Raw genomic sequence first — 22,904 nt, forward strand, 5'->3', positions numbered from 1 at the left:
TGTTTCTTTTTTTTTTTTTCATACTCTCAGGAATTTACTTTTTCCTCTCCACAATTATTTAGAGATGTGTCACCTTTGCCAGCATGATAGCTTACATCATTCATTACTATTTTCCATCTATATTTTCTTCCACATGTAGGCATAGGTATAAAGATCAGCAGATAAGATACACATTTTCTGTTTTAGTTGAAGGAGTAATTCAGTTGAATTAGCAATTGTCTGTATCAGTTATCAGTTGCCTTTCTGTAACCATATAACAAACAACTACAAGAGATGATGTGGCATGTAACAGTTAAGTGTGTATAGCTTGTGCACGGGGGTCAGGTGCAGCTGGGCTAAGTAGCTCTGTAGATCTCGGGCAGGACTTGAACGTGTGTCTGGAAATAGGCTAGCGTAGGTTGGAGCAGTTGGCTCTGCTTCACCTATGTCTCTCCTCAAGCAGGTTAGCCCAGGCATGCTGTCATGGCTGTATAGGAGGTTGAAAAGGCAAGTCCAGGTGCCCAAGTGTTTGTCAATCCTCTACTTTCTTCACCTTGGCTCATGGTGGGAGGATGTATCAAAATTACATACTAATGGGCATAGATCCAGGGGAGGGTGAAGAATACGGGCCATTTTTGCAATTGATCACATATCTAAAAAAGTAAATATTTTCAGCTGAACAATATGATAAATGAGTAGGAATAGTTAAATATATTTACCTTGATGAAAAGAAATGTATTTGGGCAAGCTATTTAACTCTCTATGATCAATTACTTCATTTCTAAAATGAAGATAATAATATACACCAACCCCATAGAATTATAGTGAGGATTAAATTCATTGATTATGTAAAGTGTGTAGCACAGTGCCTGGTGCAGAGTATACATAATTTAAGTATTAGTAAAGGTTATTAACATTATTATTATTATGTTAATATATATAATATATTATTATTATATATATATAATGATAGCAACATTATTATGTTGAAGATTTCACTGTTGTGCACCGACAGATATGTAAGGGTGGTGTATGGTTGTATCAATACTTTCTTAAGCGTATTTATTTTATAAGTTTTTGGCTAATATTTAAAGCACTGATACCATCTGTTCATGTTACAGCATTATTATTTTCAGAATTTAACCATGTCTATACTCTAGAGAAAACAGATTTAATGTTATAGAACCAGTGGGCACATATTTTTATTTGTAATCTTAAAATTCTTAATTAAAGATGTGCTGCAAATACTTCATATTTTTGTTTCCATTTTCTTGCCTTAATAAATTTTATACTAATGTTAAGAAATGGTAGCAAGCTTATGATTGATACCAGTTTAATTGATATTTTCTAAAAATCTGTGAACATTTATTAATTTATTAATGGTAATAAGAACTTACTCCAATGCTTCCTGAGCTCTAATATGCATACAGATCACCCGGAGTCTTGTTAAAATGCAAATTCTGATTTAGTAGGTCTGCAGTGGGGCCCCAGATTCTGCATCTCTGCCAAATTCCCAGGTGAAGTTGCTATTTAGTCCCTGAATAGCAGGGACATACATATATTCTCCTTATGTATACATTTGAGGATTTTTATATATGTATATATAGTATATATGAAAATATACAAAAACACAGTTATATAAATAAATAAAATAATTAAATTATTTAATATTTAATCATTACAATAACTAAATTGTGTTCTTGCCATGATTCTAAACAAGTATGTCAATAAGTCATAAAAAGAAAATATTTATTCAATATTATATAATAAATTAATATATTTAATAAATATATCAATTAATATGTCTAAAGATAAATCTTTGTATTTATAGTATCTCTAAATGTCAAATAGTATCTTTCCTAGCAAAAAGAAAGAAAAAGAAAATGTCTTCATTTACAATTTTTTCCTCCAGAAACTACTTAAGTAACAGCTTCTGGACCTAGAAATATAAGTACCGAGAGACTTCTTTGTTGGTAAGAATATACTTCAAACCCCTGGGTCCTGTAATCAAATGAAAGCTGTCTCTTAAACACAAATGTAATTATGCTTTAGTTTGAAGTGCACACACAAACAACTGGCTAGTTTTTTTTCTTCCTGTAGGCATTCGTCATAGTCTAGTATTATGAATATTTGATTATGTAGAGTTTCAGGTAAATACGTTAGTCAACTCAATTGTCTGCTTTTGAGTGTTAACTACAAATTCTGTTTTGTCCCCAAATTCACAACTGCAAATTCTTCTCAAAGGTCAGAACATTCTTCCCTTATATGTAATCTTAAGGATGCTTTGCATTTCTTTTTTAGAGCTAGCCAGGATCAAAGTGGTATCATTAAAGCATACCATTGATTTTGAAACTACAGAGGTGAAGGAGAATGGGATAATTCTCTGCTGACCTCAGAGAATTCTACAAATTCTAGTAGATGACATCTCTGAAGAGTAGAAAAGGAAGAAAAAAACTGAGAATTCTGGTTAAATGGATCTTTGGGATTCCTGTATGTAGGAATGTCTGTTGTGTTGAAACCTAGAAGGAATAATTAAATCACTACTTCACCGTCCATAAGAACAGTGAACGTTCGAGTTGCACTTTGCGATTCTATGTCTAGCTTATAAATATAACTATCAATATAACTAGAGTTTACAACTCAATGTATAGTTTACAAATCATTTTGCACCTCTATTATCTTACTTGACATTTGCAAGAAACCTTTATGATTTGTTACTGTTCTTCAAGGAAGAACTTGGAATCTGAGGCTCCCTCCTTCTCTGGGCTTAAGCCTGGGGAGAAATACTCCAAAGTTCAGGGTCAGAGTCATTACTGAGATGTTGATGGGAGGGGACTGAGCTTTTGGATGACTCTGAAATATAGAGGTTAATAGAATATTAACAGCAATTACTTATTGTGTGTTTATTATGTGCTATGTGCTAGTGTATGTCGAATATTTCCCTACCCTCTCTTTTTAATTTATTTTAGATTTGCCATGTATTCTAATAAATGCTGTAAATGTATCTGGAATGCCTATTTTTATATTTTCCTTTGGAAACAACGGAGGTGGTGGTCGTGCTGTTGGTAGGCAAACTTGTAGATATTAACCAAAACGTAAATTTTCATTTAGTCCTAGATGATGCTGGGACTAAAGGAATTTGCAGGCTACTACTTGTGTATCCTTACCAGAAACCCCAGCTCATAATACACTGTATGCGCTCTTCCAGGGACGAAACTCGTGAAAATTCTTTCAAATGGTTTACATTTGTATATATGAAAATAAGTGCAATCCAAGTTCGGTTTGGGAATACTTAGCTCTTCAGTAATTTGAAATGAGATGAACAGCCCCGCCCCATTTATCTAGATTGCGAAATCCTCAAAATGTAGCTTAGATCAGAGTTGGCAAAAATTTTTGGCAAATCACCATACAGTGAACATTGTAGACTTTGCAGGCCATACAGTCTCTGTCTCGACAATTCACCCCTGAACTTCGGAGCGTGAGCTACAAGAACAGGCAAGCGGCTATATCTGGCCCTTGGTCTGCAGTTGGCTGGACCACTGACTTAGACCCTCATGGTCACTTCTAGTTCTTAGGTTATGGTTAATCCTGAGTCATCTGGGTTTATAGCTCTTCCTGGTTATGGATTATGGAACATGGGCCTTCCCTTCCCTCCACCCTCTTCTTTCATCCTGAACCCAGAAGCCTTGCTTTGTACATGCAAATGGCCCATCAGGGTATTTTCCTAAACAAAGGCATTTCCCTCAGAGAGGAATTCTGCCCCTACTGTTAAGATAATAAGTACACCACAGATGGTGCTTTCAATTGAGAACAACCACAACATAAAGGGAGATACAAAATTTTTGTCTGATTGTTCTGTTTGTCTATTCTGTGAGTGGATGATTTCGTCTGGCAGTGGTACAAATTAATATCTAAGCTTCCGCTGGAACTCAACTGTTGTTGATTTTGTTGTGGTATCGGGGGTTCTAAATATAGGCAGGCAAGACGAGAAAAAGACACACCAAACTCCATATCTATTTCGTTTTGGCAGTCTCTGAGAGCTTATATTTAAGCTTAAATTTAAATAAGCATTCTCATATTATCACTGCCGGTTTTAGAGCATTTCACTGGTACTCTCATCGTATTACTCAAATGTATCAAAACCATACGGTTGGTTAGGGCTGCGTTGCTAAGCCACCTGGGGTTCCTTCTTTCTTTAGTACTTTGGCTTCTCTGTGTTGGGGGTCGCACACCTCAGGCTCATGGGTCCCATCTCTGACCCTTGGTCTACACACTATCGAAAAACAGAAACAAGAACTAAGAAATAGTTGCCACCATTAAAAGGAAATTTTATCTAGAAACCTGATTTTCTTATTTCCTTTGGAAAACCAGACTTAAGTAAAGATCTAAGGTTTTTCTTTTCTACCATTCTGTCTCTTCAACACTGAGCCCGAGTAGGGGGCACATGTAACCTCATAGCAGGCGCTTCTCTCTTGTGTCCACCTGGTCAGTAGAGGCATTGAGTTTGTGACCCCTGCTGGGCACATGTCCCCTAGGGATCTCATCAGCTACAGTGTCCACCTGTGGGACTTTTCATTCCATCTGTCCCCCTGAAGCATACTGTGGGACTCAGACACAAAACTGTGACCGGGTTAACTGTACAGTTATTATCAAGAACACGTTATGTTTCTGTGTTATGTTTTGTTCATTCGCTCAATGCCACTTTTTCCTTGCAAGGAAATACCTTTTAGAAGTTAGTCCCGAGAAAAAGAAAAGATTTTCTCTCTTCAAGAATTTTTAGAACATACAGACTTTCTGTTTCCATCTGGGCTACTGGGAGGTTCAGAACTCAATTTAACAAGGCGTCATAATTCTGGTGATATTTCTCTCTTGATAATTATTTTAATACTAGTTACTAAAGTGAACATACATATACACGTGTTGTACAATTTTCCGGTCCATTTTGCAAGAGATTGGGCTTCAACATGTCAGTGTATAAGTGTTACTAATGTCTCAGAACCTGCCTCCACATTGACAATAGATGTGTGTCCATAAAATACTCATCGGACTATGTCATCATTCCCTTGCTTATTCAAGAAGGAATGTCTGCCTATCTACCACTTGCTCATAAGAAAGCCTATGTAATTATCAGAGTGTCCAAGCCCCTATCACATTAATCTACCTTCCTATCCATATATCTGTGAAGTCACTGGCCCAGCTCCCAGAAAGAGGATGTGGAATGACTTCCTCAGAGTCCCCAAAGACAAACATTTTATCTAAAAAGACTTAGTGTCAGATGTTCTTAAGGTATACTCTGAAAACAAATGACTTCTTCCTCATCGAGGCTCTTCGTTCTCCTTCACATGCAACTTAGAGAAAAGACCGTGCACACCTCATTTGCTGATGGTAATGCCGTCATCCTACATCAAGACAGTGGGGATCAGATGGGAGTGGGTTGACTTCTCTGTGGAACTGTTTTTCCAGAGTTAAGAGGCCCTGGTGTCTCTGGGTAAAGGTCAGTCAATGGCATGGTCTATCTGGTCAGCTTTGCGCCACTCCACTCCCAGCTGGTTTTGAGATGAGTTGTAACTCGTCTCAAGTAATATACTCAGATGGTTGCCTTGGCCTGTCTCAGTAAAAGACAAGTGACACACTGAAGTCCAATCTGTCATGGAAGGTGCGCAAACAATATGTTGTATTTATTAGTCTTTTGAGGACAAGCCAGTTTTATAGCATTCCACTTTATTTCCCTCACCACAAATGTGTGAACACGCACGCTTTAGTCAGCTGTCCCTCTGCGCCGTGGCCTGATTAACCGAGACTGTCGTTTATTAGCAAGAGAAGTAATGAGGTGATATTTGGAAAAACAGGATTTCGTGGAAAGCCAGAACATTTATTTAGATGGGATCTCATTCAAACCTGAGCTAGCATCATCTAGAAGAAATGAAGGCCTATGTAAGTTCCTTTAGGAGTGTCCAAGCCCATCTTTTGGCTACTTTTAATCTCATCGAATTAATCACTGGATCTGTTTATCTTTGTCATGAGAAGCATCTGCCATTAACAAAACCTGTTCCCCTTGGAAAACTATTAGCTTTCAGTGATTTAAAGTAAGTAATGGGGCACTCTGAATAAATTGTATCCAGCAAGAGACACCATTTGATAATTCACACTCTCATGAGAAATATTGAAAGAACCTTTCTACAGGCAATAATGTCACATTCCTTATTATGGTTAGTATAACTTTAACTCTGACAAGTTTTATTTTTAGTCCCTAAAGGATGTGTTTTTCAGAATGTGTACAGAAAATAACGTTTGAAAAGAAAAGTTATTTTCTGCGTCATAAAAATCTATTAAGGTGAATTTTTTTTCAAGTACAGTGGTTTTTTTTTTAAAAGATCAGTGACAAGAAAGCTGTTTTTGCATCTATATTTCATATACATAAAATAGCACACTGTTGAACTATTTAAAATAGTCACAAAGACAAGTTAAGTGGCTTCCATGTCTATAATTAGGAAGGTTGAATTTTTAAATTATTTTTATTTTTTAAAGATTTTATTTATTTGTCAGAGAGAGAGAGAGCGCGCAAGCAGGGGGCAGTGGCAGGCGGAGGGAGAAGCAGACTCCCCGCTGAGCAAGGAGCCCGATGCGGGGCTCGATCCCAGGATCCCAAAGGCAGCAGCTTAACCGACTGAGCCACCCAGGCGTCCCTTAAATTATTTTTAATAGAGGTGTGTCAGAAATGCCTTTGTCGGCTAAAGTTTAGAAGTGTGTAAAAGTCGCCTATGAATATTTATGTCATTAATGATAATCATAAGGTAGTAAGTTTTGTGCTGCCCATCAGTGGGGATCGTGGCATTGAGAGTCACGGCACTTAATTCATGTTACCCTCTCCAGAAACGCCGGGTGGACAGCAGTCAGGGCAGCTTCTGATGTTTCTCTTCAAGAATTCCGGTGGGGCTCCAAAGCCTAGAATTGGATCTTTATTTCTAGCTCCTGTCACTACAGCCTGCTAAAACAACATCCAGCCTCAGCTCCAGCGGCTAGTTTGTGCGCCCGCTGATCCTCATGGTTTTGGTGTCAGGCTTCGGTTTGTGTCTTTGTAGGTAAAACGTATCACCCTATCATATTAGTGATCCAGGGCACCGCTAGCGACTACCAGGGTAGCATATAATGATTCCTATGGAAATATTGAAAATAGATGAGCAAATACCGTAAGTATAGGTTTTATTTTTGTTTAGCCTATGGTAAATATATGATGCTACTTTGTTGTGCTTTTTCTGGTTATATTCTGGTTGAATCATACTCTGTTTCAACGAGACTGTTCTGAGTTTGCTCAGGTCTCCTAGTTTCTTGTGAAAAGATATGTGTAGTGTCGCCTATGCATATATTCCCAGGAGTAGCAGATTCTTCTCTATTCATTGTATACTGAAAAAAGTACATGGACAAATAGTTCATGCAGGACAAGGTGCAGCCAGGTCATCCCTGCCCCAGGGCTGACTCCTTCAGCCTGGCGGACAAGTTTCTGGAGGAATAAAGAAAAAGTTCAGAGAAGTTCCCATTCTTTTCTCTAACTGTCTTTTCTTCCTCTTCTCTCGACAGGAACTTTTTACCCCTGAATGCAAGTTTAAAGAATCTGTTTTTGAAAACTATTATGTAATCTACTCATCTATGCTATACAGACAACAGGAATCTGGTAGAGCCTGGTTTTTGGGATTGAATAAGGAAGGGCAAGTCATGAAAGGAAACAGAGTAAAGAAAACCAAACCAGCAGCTCATTTTCTACCCAAGCCATTGGAAGGTGAGTGTTATGTGAACATTATCCCTCTCAGTCTATGACACATTCATTTTTCCCATTGCTAACTCTACATTGGCCACAAGGAACCCTCAGAGAATGCTGGAAATTTTCCGTATCTTGATCTGGGTGGTTGTCACACAGATGTCTACTTAAATTATGAATTTAAGATTTGTACACTTTATATATATATGTGTGTGTGTGTGTTTATACATTTTTAGATATATAATATATACACACATATACATATATACACAAATTGACAGAGTATATAAAAATATATCACATATATACACATATAGCTAGGTTTTGAAAAGTATGGAATATAAGTATTTGCCCATTTTGATAGTATCCAGCTGAAAGTAATCACATACTTGTGAATTACTATAATTACAGAAAATAAAGAGTTACTCTCTTGGCCTTTAAAGAGCTTGTTGATGTCAGCTATCTCCCTTCAAGCTGTAAACACTTGTTTAGTAAACTCGGTGTGGCACTGCCTTCTTCTATATGCACCTGTAAACAATGAAACTTTCATGTTCACTTTGATCAGATTCCCAGAGAGCAGGCTCTAAAGCGTTGCTAATTAATCAGAAACTTCTGCACCTTTTTCATTAAGGATTCTGACAGAAGTGCCATTTACCTTATCTATATAGTATTCGAGAACTAGAAAAAAAAATTCATCTCGAGGCATTTCAGAAGTGTTGTCTATTCAAATACTTCTACCTTTCGCAGAAAAGCAGACCTACGATAATTCAGTAAACACTTCCATCTAACTTAGTTTGCTTTTCTTTTCATTTTTTGTTCCTAGAGGAAAGGTTTAGCCATCAAGAGAAAATGTATATTGGTTTTATAATCCATCTTCTCTATATAGGAATAAGATAATTCCAAAGATTGAAGGTTAATTATACATTTGTGGGTGTATAATTCAGCTTTCACTTTGCCTATGCTCGGAAAACCACTCTTGTTGGTTAATACCATCTTTATAATTTCGACAATGATGGCTTACTATCCCCATGACTAAATTTGCCTATAGAACAAGTCACTGAAACCTAGACAATTCGCCACCAGGGCCTATCTAGGAAAGGAGAAATTGTGCCAGAGTCTGAAATATGAGTGAATTATTCTCATTATATGATAGATCATCAGACAATTAGAGTAGAAATAAGAAATGAGACGGTTTTACTGTCCTTCCAAAGTAACACCTCTGTGATTTGGCCTTACTGTTTTACGTGAATGGAGACCATCAGACTCACCAATATTCAAATGCAAATGAAACATTTGAAAACTAAGTCCATAAATCTTGTTTATTTGCCACCTTGCTTTGTCTCTTTGCATTAACTTTTGTTTTGAATATGAACAGATATGAACTATAACTAAATTCTAAAACCTTATCTTCTAGTTGCATAAACATAATGAAAACCAAAAGGGCCTTTATGTCTCTTAACTGAGGCAAAAGCTGGAGACCAGCTATTTTTGTATATCTGACAGGAAATATCTAAGACTGAGATGTTGGGTGTAATAATATCACTTGGTATTTGAATCATACACTGAACAGTTGTGTGTATGTGTGCGTTGTGCGTTCATGGACTTCAGAGGCAGAGAGAAACAGTATTTTCAAATAATTGACAGAAGTACCCTAAAAATAACTAAGGGGGTATTATAATGACAGAGGTTATCACATAGTGTAATTTATAGAGGAAGATTAATTTCAAACTTTCAAACCCCATACAGGATGTAAATTATATGATTGGAAACGTTAGGGCAAATTAGGTACTTGATTAATCACTGATGCTCTGGGGCATTCATATCTCTCACACAACTTCACCACATGGACAGTCAAGGTTAATGCTCTGACGCCATTGTCTCCTAACTGAATTAGTAGCAGGGGTGAGAGATTGGAAAGCGCTTCAAGGATATGGATTAATCCCTTTTAGTACCTTGCAGACTCATCTCACGCAGGTCTGGTGCACACGTGTGCTTTCAGAGCTGTGTGCTGCTGAGAATCCACATGGTGCACTGACCCAAGAGCTATAGATCTACCACCTTGAGCGTGGAAAATGTCCATGATAGTCCACCCACCCGGCCACGAAGAGACAGAGAGTCTCTTCATAAAATATCGTATAAACGAAACCCTCTCCAAAGCCTAAACAGCAGGTTAGACAGCTCTAATTCACTAGTGTTTCTGATGGCAGATGATTCCAACTCGGTGGATTTCCCCCCAGTGTTACATGTCGTAGGACAGGATTCCCTAGAGTCAGTTGCCAAAAAGCCACATGAACTGCTGTGACTAACTGCGCCACTGGATACGCCTCCAGCAACTCCTCAGTGCTCACTCGCACATCGCTCCCACTTGCTCTCTTGCCACTCTGTGCCTCTGCCTTATTTTTAACAAGCTATCAGAATACGAGGCATAAAAATACAAAATGCCCCACCCGTGACTTCAGTTTCCGTGATGGACGGAGAGGAAATCTAAAGGCTGATCGCCAGAAGGCCCTGGCTTCAGGAAAGTGAGATCTTGGTCATTGCTTGGGGACAGCTTTGAAGTTGACACTAGTGTGATTGTGTTGCTTTTGAACCACTTGAGAGAAAAATAATGTAATGATCTAGGGTGTACGTACCTGGCCTCGCAAAGATAAACGGGAACGAGGGGGTTCAGGGGTTGACACCGGCGTGCCCTGGAAGGGAAGTCTGCGTTTTCCTGGTTGTACAAAGGGAAGTCGGTTAAGTGCTCGCCCGCCCCCCACACTGTGTGTGAGCGCGCGCGTGCGCCTTACAGCTGAGGCGCACGAAGAGGCCACAGCTCCTGTTTAAACCTCGTCTCCTAGATCGAAACCCAGCGCACCCATGTCCATATTTTAGTTCTATAAACCAGAGAATGCAAAGGAAGTCATTTCTGCCTCGGGGGGAGGGGGGCGGGAAATGAGGGCTTCAACACAGCAATTCCCTCTGCTGCGCGGGGTGCCTTTACTCCAGGCGCGTAAGGACTGGCCGTGCTCGAAACTAACCAGGTCATGTCTCCTTCCCTCCCTCCTTCATGCCCTCCTGCCTGTCACCAGTTGCCATGTACCGAGAACCGTCTTTGCATGACGTCGGAGAAACGGTCCCGAAGGCCGGGGTGACGCCGAGTAAAAGCACAAGCGCATCGGCAATAATGAATGGCGGCAAACCAGTCAACAAAAGTAAGACGACATAGCCAGATCCTCACAGGTGTTGTGACTTTCTCGTCCTGAGCACAGTTGAGTGATTTATCCTTGCCAGACATTCCTGCTCCCGTGGCTGAGGAGCGGCTGGAAGCAAGCCGAGGCTTGCTCTCGGCTGTCTCGAACTTCTTGGTTGCAAGCGGATAAATCTCAACCTGTCGCGCCCCCAGAACAAGAAGACACCTGGACAACCAGCTAAACTCAGACCATGGAATGCCCTACCAGATATGGAATGCCTTTTTAATATCTTTTCTGTGACCGTGACACTTCATGTGAATGACACACTTCACAAGTACACTCGATACCTTGCCTGCTGACAGCTACCCATAATCCTTTTTGAGTCCTGTTTCAGCGAAATCCATGTGTTTCAGTTCAATTTTGTAGCACACCAATACTATTGAGTAATTTCTAGTTAGACGCTGTAAACCTGTGCTATTATGGATTTCTCTTCTCCCCGTTTTTACAGGGCTGCGCGCTCCACTGTCTGTGACCTTTTGCAGAGATTGTACTCCTCTAAATCTTAAATGTGGCAGTTGGCCTAGTTCGGAGAGCGATCAGGGAATCAGGAAGCCTTCTAAACCTATTATTACAAATTGCATCTATAAAGATTAAGAGTGTTGTCTCCGGCTCCCACTATCGATTAAACACACATATACGCTCTGTCCAGTAGCAGATACTGTGCTCTTGAGGACGGCGTTGCCTGGGTGAGAAATGGGTCAAACACAGTCCAGGGGGAAGCTCTCTACGATATGTGTTTGACCTTCCCCCTATAGTTTCTTTGTGTGTGTGTGTGTTTTATACATATCACAAGCTTACTGGTAATGGTAACATTTGCCTTGCCCAGCGAGCAAGACCCACTGTTTTTGAGAAAGTGGGTCCAAAGAACTCTGTAGGCCTTGTAGGCCTGATTAAGGTTCATTTTTCATCTACTGATCCTCATTATTTGGAAAAAAGAAAAAGAAAATTCAATAATTACAACCTACAAGAATTGCGCTACCTAAATCCATTTCCGATATAACCCTACCTGTTTTTAATGACCCGAACTGAATGCCATCCCCGGTTTTGGCTGCGTTCCACTCATACTCAGCAGAGCATGGGCAAGGCGGCTGTTGTGTTCTTTTCTGCAGCAGCAATGCAAACGTTAGTTATTAAATTAGACTTTAATATTTTTGGTGTTTAATGACAAGTTTTTAAACTGGACATATTAGGAAAAACTATTTTTTTTAGCTCAGCATGCTGAGTCAGGAACTGTGTATCTCACCACTCCATACCTGTAACTCAGCTTCTTGGGGCCCCGGTTGCCCAGTGGCTGGGGTGAGGTGCCTTGCCATGAGCTCAGAATGCAATCTGTTGAATTCTTCTGGATAAAATTCAAGGCAAACCAACACGTTCCAACATCAGGTTTTTGGTCCACTCCATTGATTTGCTTTTATTTTGCTTTCTTAATTTCCTTTTTGCCTAAGTCCGAGCATAGGGAAGACAACCGCTAAGAAAGGCCACCACCAATGGTTGACTGCACAGGGAAGAAACCATGCAAAACGTTCGCTATGGGATGTAAGGAGTTTCAAAATGTGGAATACGAAACTGTTTGGAAATATATTTGTTAACTCTGTGTATACTTAATAAAATTCAATGTTTCCTCCTCAGAAGAGTTAACTGAGACCAAACTGAACCTCATTTATAGAAAACTATATGCAGGATCATGTACTAGCCTCTTGTGATTATTTCCATGAGGAAGGCTGGCCCAGTCGCCATCCCCCCCCACCGCGCCCCTTTCCCCCCGCACCTGCACTGTATTTCCTGGGAAATTATTTTGCGTTCCTAAGTCTCCATGACAGCCCTTGCCCGGCATTTAAAAAATTTTGGCCTGCTTAGCTGATTAAAGATTTAGTATAAATTTAACTGTTTATGCTTACTTCATTTTCATATTGGATTTCATTTTAATAAATAAAAAGTTAGCATAACGTTTGAGTAGATTTATTGTCAATAATGCTAAAGTACGAATACAACAAAACAATTCCTTCAACCATTCTTGATTTCTTGTGACACCGTTTTAAAGCCTATTGTTTTCAACAGGATGAGTTAAAATCCGTTAGATGAATTTCACGAACCAATTATTTAGGGAAGACATGTATTCTATAATCTGTGGCAAACCGAATTATTTAACTTGACATTCCAATTAGATGGGCTTATAGACACTGCTTGCCCCAACACACACACATACACACACACACACACACACACACGTACACACCAAACAACCCCACCTATTTGTTTTTGGTAATCAGCCCTACTTGCTATTTTTTTTTCCCCCTGCAAGCCTATTTATTGGTTAAAATTAAGACAAGATTTATTTTTGTAAATGACTGAGATTTATGTCAATGTGCACCTCTGTTTTGTTTTTTATATGAGTTGTCTCCAAGGGCATTTATCCCTATGAATGGATGTCAAATACTTTCTTCTAATATATGTTTAGACATATTGCTGACAGGTCCTTGTTATTTGTAAATTAGACGGTTTCCTTTGTGTCTGGTCTCACCTGTTGCATGGGACGAGCACAGCACCGATGAACTGCATGTAGTAGGACCTGTGTATCAAGAACTGTTGGTATGTACTATTCAATTTACATACAAAGAGTCTGTCTGCATTGTACAGTTTCTGTGTTTAATACCATTTGTTGTATTCACAAATACAACATATTGAATAAAATACTGATATGAAGGCATATTACAAAACATCAAACAACTTTATGTAACAAAATGGCATTGCTTCACCCATGAATATAGAGAAATGTCATGTAAATAAGTTGGTACACTCAATGTTCCCCTTGACCATGCCAAAGAAAATTTTAGCTCTTTGATGATACCTCTCTTGCTATTTTTCTGGGATAAGATGCCACCTTTTTTTCCCCTCAAAAATTAAGTTTGCTGTTATTAAGCAAGTGCAATCTGTCATCATTGATGTTCTGTATAGTAAATCTGATGGAATTCATTTGTATCTACAGACCGTGTGTTTTGTACCTCCATGTACATATGTCAGTTGCATCGAGTCTCTCTAATGTTACATTCCTTTTGCATGCCTATCTGGTAGGGGAGGATTACTTCTACTGATCTGTTACGGTAGCTGATTGCTTCACCCATCCCTCTGCAATCCTTGGGAATGTTCGTTGTTTTGATATTCCAACAGGGGACACCACTTTTATTTTCTTTTAAGTTTGCTTTCTAAAATATTTGGCTACAACTTTACTTGGAAAAATTATGGAAGCGATGCAGATGGTGCACCCTATGTAAAGAGTAAAATGGTACTGAGCAAGATTTCGTTACAAATCCTGCGGAATTTAGAGATTCTTGCCCTAAACATTTGCCTGCCCTGTTTGGGGATAGGAGATAGCTTTAGGAGCTCCACAAATGGGCCAACAAGACTCCTGCTGCAGTCCTTCTAATTGTTTACCTCTTGGAGAGTAAGCAGAGTGAGTATTTTTAACACACCTGGCCAGTTGCTCACTTAATGCCTAAAGCACTAAAACAGTCAGATGTTTTCGAGATGACCAATGTTAGATTTGGTTTTCTTTTAGAAAACAAAACAACAACAACAACAACTTCCTGTTCCTTAAGTTAGACATGTATCACTTCATTTAAGGTTTTATTCCTAATACTACAGGGAGAACTAATGTTTGAAGGAGAGACCAGATTGACTAAGAAATCCATTTTAGGAGGAAATAAAATAATTGAAAACTATTTTCGATTGTATTTAAGAACAAGACTATTTCCAGGGAAAGCAACTGGCTAAACACAAACATACCAACATCCAGACGCAAACGGTGTTACTCTGGAGTAAAATACACCTCCTAGACTAAGTTTCTTAGCTTACAAGGGGGCACACAAGGCCTATTGACTCTTGGGTAGTGGGTAGGGCCTCAGAGTTTGATAGTGAGTCTGCAAGCAAAGGCTGAGTGGTGATTCATTTTTTTTTTTTCCTCAGTTATCATTCCGTCTGATCCTGATGTTTGCTGGCAAAGATTGTGTTTGCATTTGAAGTGGTGGAGGCCATTCCTTTCAAGGTGCTGCAGGAATCTAGATGAGCTCAAGGGGGTCCCGGGAGAAAATGGGGTATAATTATATTAGCCTCCCGGGTCTTAGGACCTTAGCTGAATTTTACTGAAAAGTCCTTGTGGAAGAATTCCTCAGTAATGGTGTGCCAACAAGCAAGGTGAATGCCAACACCAGCGGCAGACGTGTCGCGTGCTTCCCAACGGACGTTCATCTCCCCACAACTTCACACGGACTCGAACAAGCCGATGAGCTTCGCACATTTACCCTTCCCCTACTACAAGTCTGTTCCTGCCCTGCCTTTTTTTGAAAGAGGGAGTTTTTTACCTTAGTAACAGAATTAAAAGTTAAAATACAAAATCACATCGAAGAAGGGTAAGATTTACGTCTTTACATGTAACTGTATTTTATTTTTCCCAACTTAAACATGTAAATTAAATAACTGCTTAATAGGTCTATTGATGACTGCATTGCTAGAGTCAAAATCATATACACGCATACGAAATATTATAGCAGACAGAAAGAAGTAAAAAGAAACTATTTCTGTTTTAAAAGAAAAATATTCATTAGCGATTAGGTACCAGGTGGACTTATTCTATAACTCAGTTTCAGTTCAATAACTTGCAGCTAAATCAACCCAGGAGAGAGCTGACTGTCATATATTTTCAGCCTTGTCAAAAAATTTGAACAAATCACATTGCGAACTTTCTAGTATAATTTCTCCGTCTCGAAACTTTTCCCTAGAAACCGTAAATGCTGAGGACACTTTTCTTATATGAAAATATAAAAAGAGAAGCCTTTTCTTTGTAGTTGTTAACAAAAGGGATAACAAACGTAGAGAACCGCAAGAAAAATAAGACACACCCAGGATTCCGGGGTAAGACAAAGGAAATTAAGGGCAGCTTCAGGAGAGCTCAGGTTGGCAAAATGCTGCCTGACGGCTGGGAGCCAGATCGAGCACGGTCTGTTTTTGTAAAAATGCCCGTGAGCTCCGAATGAGTTTGCTTTCTGTTTTCCCTTTAGTAGTTCTAAAGTATTAAAAACAAACAGAGAAGAAGATCCAACAGAGATGTATGTGGCCCACAAAGTCTAAAATATTTACTCTGGTTCTTTATAGAAAGCAGAGTTCTGCAGGAGGGGAGGCTGAAGGTCGTTTTTATTACGATGGCTTCTAGATAATGAAGGGAATTCTGATGATGGTGCATCATCAAGTCATCAAAAGTGAACAATTACAACAGGCTGGTCTGAGGCTTAAAACGATTACATAGAGAGGAGGAAAGAATATATTATTTCTCAACTACTTCTATTTCCCTCATTTTACAAAACCGATATATCAAGGGACATACTCAACAATAGAGATACAACTAATATGGTTGCACTCCATAATCTCAGGATAGAGAGAACAATTTTATAAATCTATTAAAGTATGAGAATACTATTAGTACTATTAAAGTCAGCATCAGATAAACTTTCTCTTAAATAATTTTCAATATTAAATTTTTAAGTAACTTGGCAGATGCATATTTTCCTTATTTTTGGTGACTTGACTTATAAAGTCCAAGCCATGACTCTAGAATATTTACATCACTAAGTAAAATTTCCAAGTAAAAATTTTCATCTTAAACAATGCGGAAAAAATGGTTTTGTTACATTATTCTAGGATTTTACAAAATATAATTCACATTTAGAAAAAAAGTGGGGTTTTTTTAGCTCCAAATAATTAAAGGTTGCCTAAACTAATGTGTGTAAGTAGATTTAACTGTAAATATGTAAGGGAAGTCCTAATTATTGTACATTTTCATAATTCAATGTGAATTTCATACAGAGCAAAATTTCACCATTAAGAAAATAAACATTTTGTTCCTATCACTGAGTGAATATTTGTAATTTCTACTTAACACATTTCTAGATTTTTCTTTTTAATCCTTTGAGCTTTGAGACTGGTGTCATTGGATCACAGTATCTCTTCTTGACTTCTTTGCATGACCCTACTTTTGCAGTAAATAATGTGTGCTTAGAAATAAGAGTCTTTTAAGGGAAATGAATGCATATTTCAGGCCCATCCTAGGTCCAATTAGATACTGTCTTTTTAAAAGGCAAGTTACCATGGAATAATTTAAATAGTGAAAAATCAAAGACCTTGTACTCCTACCCCTGCCCCATTTAAAAAGGGATCTACGAACAGAAGATGCCCCTGAATACCAATTCATTTTGTGTTGTTGTTAATCAGCAGTAGGCAAAGATATATTGACACAGATTGTAAGCAACTTACGTAACTGTTTATTTAAAATGTCAAACTGTACATTTTTCATACTTCCTTCCTGAGAGAATCTTCTTTTGTGAATTTAAGGTGAGATCAGACGAATGACTTACTGGCTAAAACTGACCAGTCTTTTTCTTTAAAAAGCACTGATGATCCGCCCTCTGCCCTCCACCTCCCCGCCCCCTGACGTTTTCCCTTCTGTGTGCTTGTCTTTATTGACCCCACATGGAAATGCTGAGTGACAGGGATTCCTGAAAAAAATAGGATCGATGGATTTATGTGAGGGTATTTCCTTAGATTCTCATGGGGTCTTTCCTGTGAGGGATATGCATGTCGAAGGACCATGCAATTCAACGTTTCTCAGCTCTGGTACTAGTAACGTTTGGAGTTCGCTTTTTGTCGTGGGGGCCGTCCTGGGCACCGTAGGATGTTTAAGCAGCATCCCTGGCCTCTACCCATGAGAGGCCTATAGCATGCCCTCCCATCCCACCCAGCGTGACAGTTGAAAGTGTATACATTGCCAGGTGTTTTCCGGATGGCAAAGTCACCCTTGTTGAGAACCACTGATGTAAATTCTGGAAGAGAAATTTTTTCTGGCGTTATTTACATCAGACTTTGCTTAATTCATTTTTTTAATGGGGACCCAGACTTCATGCAGGCATTCAGAAACAGAAAAACATACAATAGTCTCTTTGACCTGTCCTAGTGGTGATTATACATGGTTGCCTTGGCGTTTATATTGTTCTAATGGAAAAGTAAAGACACCAGTCCTCTCCCGTGTAACTGTTAAGGATACTCTGTGCCAAGCCAGATTTCACATGCATTTCCGTTCCATCCATCCCAGCACTCACAGTTCCCGCAATTACAGATTCCATTCCCTGCAAGAAAATACACGGGGGATCATCATCACGACCGAAATGCACCAAGTTAAAAAAATGTTCTCATCAACCACAGCCGCTCGTAGTGGAAGCCGTCCCATTCACCCCCTGCAGCCACCTTACTGTGACCTCATTAAACAGCTATGGGAAATCTGATCTCTCAAACGATTGCTGGCATCCACTTGGTGCCACCAGCTAGTAGTATCCACCCAGTAGTGCCCACCCCGTTCCATTCCAGCTGGGCTTTGTCTCCATCTCTCTTTCCCCTGGAGCTTGTTTAAGCACATGTGTTTTATAAGCAGTTCTCAGGACTCGACAATCGGGAAGCAGCCCTGACCACGCAGCCATGGGCGGCGCCATGTGGCGGGTGCTGTTTGTCTTTCTCCTGAACGGGGGTACGGAGCAAGCAGAGCAGGTCATACCGCACCTGTGCAAATGAGGCCGTCATGCTTGTCACAGTCCCTGTCGTCACAGTCACAGAGTTCTCCCGAAATATACCACTCTTCCGCAGAGCAAATGCACTTTCCGCAGTGGCAAGAACCTGAAATCACAAAGGGCACGACTCGCTGTCAGCACGTAACTAAAGGTTGCTGTCTAGAATAGAACACCGTCAATGCACGGACAACGGGCTTCTAAAAAACCCATCTTCCCAAAGTACAAGTTTATTGAAGAGCCTGTTGCTCAGAGGGGAGCTTTACTTACCACAATTCATAAAGGTTATCCAGGAAAGGCTTCATTATGGATCTAGACAGTTGCAATTAGCCTTGAGCAAATGTTCCATGGCCCAGTCTGGTTGAAATGTCAGTAAGAGCAGAATGTGCTGATTCTTATAGATGGCCTTCCAAAAAGGTGTTCAAAAACAGATGCTTTTCTCTTTCTCTTTTTTTCCCCCCTGAGTCGAATCATGTTTTAAAAGTGTCTGCTCTTTAAAGGAACTGAACGGTAAGTTCTAGTAAATAAGGATGCGTTTTATAATTAAAATCACTACTAAATTATTGGGCTTTTAGTTTTGGATTTTTGTCTACATGATTTTCTGAAAGGAGGAACACACCTGCATATTGGGTGGCTCATCAATGTGCTCCAAATGCACACACAACCACTGGTGGGCATCTGACTTATGGGCTCTCACCCCAGGGACCCCCTGCCACGATCGAGTAGAGCTCTAATCTCCCCCCAAAAGTTCATTTTTCATGAGGCTCTGCCAACTTTCTCATTACTTCACCCATTTCCCCTCTTTTTATTTCCTACCAGTAAGAAACTTCCACTTTCGCTATTAAAAATATCTTGGTGTACTGAAAAACAATTTTACGAATGGTATATTTAAAAGGAGCAAAAACATACGAATTAAATGGTCTCACAAAGAGAAGAAAGTTTTCTTGGTCTACCCGTCCTTATATGACAGGCTCAAAAACCCTCACATGGCAAAATGACTTCTATAGCAGCAGTAAAGACAACTTTAAAATTAAAAAGGAAACACACATAAGAAGGACTTCCCCTTCCTATGTCCTTGGCTTGGATGTTCCTTCCCAGTGTGATTTCCTTTTACTAAATGAGGGCTATCACTACATGTTTCAGGTCAAAAATCACCTTAAGAGAATGTGAAGGAGAAAAAGCATTTTGATATATTTGACAAAATTCCAGACATGCTAAGTTCAAAATGTAATGGGAGCGGGGCCGGGGCCAATCACTAATTAGTGCCTCTGAGACACAGTGATTGAGAAATGAGTTAACAAGCTGGGAGATAAAAGTGGTTAGAGAAAGGAATATTTGCCATAGATATCATGAAAGGATTCATATAAACGGGTCCCATGCCTCAGGCACTTGGTGATATTTCATACAGAAACTGGCACGTGCATTTAGCTACAAGAATCCCCAATGGCCAAATTAAACGTGTGACATGCCTTGTCACACTTCTCAAGGTAAGGGGCAGGTCTGAATTAGTGATAGGCTGACAACTGTGTTTACCCTGACCAACTCCTTGCTTAAGCACAGCATGATTTCATTTAGTCTGGACTGTTTTCCTGAGGGTCTAGGATGATCTGCATGCTCTTGACACAGTCCAGACATCTCTCGCTTCCGATGAGTGACTGGCAGGCTGCATAGGACCCAGGAGCTGAGCCTTATGGTCAGTCCGTGAGGGATGGTGGCTCCTTCTTGGCTACACCCAGGTAGAGAGCCTCCTTAGTTTAGAAGTGTATTTATCTTCACTTCAAGTACTGTCTTTCGATCTTCGTAGGCACAGAAATGTTCAACATACAACTACTAATTTAGCAGGTGGTTAGTGATATATCTACAACAAAGAAAACTTGGGGCGTTTTATTGACTTTTCATTGCAATTTCCTCAGAAGGCACCATATTTAGTGCCTTCTTTCCACGAGTAGAGGAAGATTAATTATTTGAAGAATTTGACTGGTTTTAGTTGTTTCTAAAATAGTGCCTCCCTTACATGGCAAAATTAGTTCTAGAAAGAAGCAGAAGCAAATGACTTTATATGTCCATGATATTCATGCATCACACCTAGGATATCTTCTTTTATTTGGTCACATTTCACGAAAAGATCTCACATTTCACTCTTAAACTTATCCCCTGGCTCTGAAACCATTCTCATCGCTGCTCTAGCTTCTGAAATGCTTAGCTTCAGGCCATATCAACATAGTTTCCCAAAACTGATAAGCTCAGCTAAAGCTAATATGGTATCCATTGACAGACCGTTTGACAAGTAAATCCCAGTTCCCAAAGTCTACTAGTCACTGAAATACTTAGAATGCAAAATGCGGATTGATTTTTGTGTGTGCTGTGAAAACTAGCTTTTCTTGGTCAGCATCTTCCCCAGCTGTGTTGCTCCTTTCCTGTTTGTCAATTCTCAGTGTATCCTAGAGGTCGGAAATTCTTCCACAGCTTGTGAAACTAGGAATAGCCTTGCATGTAATAACACAGTGGGTAGTTATGAGGGCCTCTTATAGCCTTTGTCTATGGTCTGGCTGTTTTCATCAATAACCAGAGGTCAAATTGCCTGTCTCTGCAAAGGGAAAAATTGAGGGAGAGGATTCTGTTGGACACACACAGGCCACATGACTGCCAAGAGGTGACCAACTGTTTAGCTCAGCTGGCTGGGACCCACTCACACCCATGAGGCCAGTCCAGCCATAGGAGAAGCTGGCCCATGCAGGCAGGAGCTCCCGGGTAAGCCCAGGACCACAACATCACTAACCCATTTACTTTCTTTCTCGCTATGAGAACCCCCAAGAGGGCTCCGATCTCTCTTCTGTGCTTCTTATTGGCTTCCATTCCCGGGGAACCAGCGCATTTTCTCATTTGTCTTCACAGCATCCTTAGGACTTAAGGGGAAGGAAATGAAATTCTCCTGCCTTCAAACAAAGATGAGAAAATGGAAGTACAGACAGGATAAGGGGATTGCCCAGGGCCATGGGGGCCAGAAACGACAGTTATCCCAAGGTTTCAATCTCAGTCTGTTCTGTCTACCTACCTACCTATCCATAATGCCCCTCACAGGAAAAACTTCCATATAGTTTCAAAAATTGAGTTGTGTGTTCTCACAGCTCTGACGAGACAGCCACATCGGGGGAAGCAACTAGAACACTGGGCTAAAGCTGGTTTTTGAAGGGCAACTGGTACTCTTCCCCCTTCCTGGGGGTGGAGGACGAGCCCGGGTGGAGCAGAGGGGATGACGGGTGGGTGGGCATGCGCACCGTGACATCCACGGCTGATGCGGGACTCAGCAAGTATCCTTGGGAGAGCTTAAGGAGACATCCAAGGATACACAACCACAGTCATCGTCACACAACAGCAGCTTTAAGAGTATTACAGGTGACAGCCTGGATCTAGGTTGAAGTTATGAAGGTAAAAAGGCTGTTGGGTGACTATGAATTATGTCATGTATTCCGCAGAGGTGGCTAAACTCAGGGGACACCTGGCTCTAAGCTCATCCCTCTGGCTATTCACAGAAACAATTTGAGTCTAAGGGCAAGGTACCTTTGTTAGTGGTCCCATGAATAAAGCTGGACTTTCTTTTTCATTCATCAGGCCTGACAAAATGCTGCAACCTGACATCCCAGCAGGCACTTCTCACGATTGTACTAACTACTCCATCTGTTATGAAGGTCACAACAATGTATCTTGTTTTAAATTTTTCTATGGAGTGATTTGTTGTCTTGGCTATCAATTTGTAAAGAAATAAAATGCTATTTCTTCATCGTCTCCTGAGGTGACAGCTTTATTCACAGCTCACGGGAAGCGCATGTTCCAGACTTGTCTTTCTAGTGGAAACACTTAGATGGCGGTCACCTCAGGCTTACTGCACATGCCTGTCCCATATTTGGAGAAAGAGAAAGGCTCCAACTTCCTCTGTGGTCATCAGGGCAAGGGGTTTTCGTTTGCAAATTTGAGAAAAAGTATGTGGAATTCTGGCAAGTCCATGAGATCAAGAAATACATGGTCCTGGTCAAGGCCCCTGGCACAGACTTCTCTACCTTGCCACCATGTTAGAAGACCGTTAGTCTACTTCCTGGACTACTTTTCCTGTGGTTCTTGGGGTGGGGTTGGAGTGGCACCTTCCATGGGGACAGGAATAACAGCTGCACCCCCGTTCTCCTCTGTGCCTACAGTTTCATGATCTTAGCCTCTTTCTTCCTGTACAATCCAGCACAGAACTCTCCAGAACAGGAGGAGAGAAAGAAGCCAGAGCCAGACGCTGCCAACAGTGGGAAGGCCCGCCATCAGCACTAACACTAGCCTCAAGACGTA

At 40.2% G+C, this 22,904-nt stretch overlaps 2 protein-coding genes across 7 annotated transcripts in view; one reads left to right on the forward strand and one right to left on the reverse strand.

Moving 5' to 3' along the window:
* Nucleotides 1-16,861, forward strand: part of FGF14 (fibroblast growth factor 14) — a 608,954-nt gene extending 592,093 nt beyond the window's left edge. For 3 of the 6 annotated variants that reach the window (XM_025874530.2, XM_025874528.2, XM_073894330.1), the window contains exons 4-5: nucleotides 7,558-7,756; nucleotides 10,807-16,861. In XM_025874530.2, coding sequence (XP_025730315.1) covers nucleotides 7,558-7,756; nucleotides 10,807-10,943 — 336 coding nt within the window. In that variant the 3' untranslated portion in view covers nucleotides 10,944-16,861. The remainder of the gene's footprint in view (nucleotides 1-7,557; nucleotides 7,757-10,806) is intronic. The other 3 variants (XR_012378728.1, XR_012378726.1, XR_012378727.1) reach the window with 3 other exon arrangements.
* A 257-nt stretch (nucleotides 16,862-17,118) lies between these two features.
* Nucleotides 17,119-22,904, reverse strand: part of ITGBL1 (integrin subunit beta like 1) — a 205,320-nt gene continuing 199,534 nt past the window's right edge. Inside the window, exons 10-11 of the mRNA XM_025874718.2 lie at nucleotides 18,568-18,681; nucleotides 17,119-18,140 (exon numbers count right to left, since the gene is read on the reverse strand). Of these exons, the coding sequence (XP_025730503.1) occupies nucleotides 18,049-18,140; nucleotides 18,568-18,681 (206 nt within the window). The 3' untranslated portion in view covers nucleotides 17,119-18,048. The remainder of the gene's footprint in view (nucleotides 18,141-18,567; nucleotides 18,682-22,904) is intronic.

This window comes from Callorhinus ursinus, unplaced genomic scaffold, assembly GCF_003265705.2.
Source record: "Callorhinus ursinus isolate GAN/ISIS: 27379988/994484 unplaced genomic scaffold, GSC_fseal_2.0 scaffold7, whole genome shotgun sequence".
Lineage (NCBI taxonomy): Eukaryota > Metazoa > Chordata > Mammalia > Carnivora > Otariidae > Callorhinus > Callorhinus ursinus.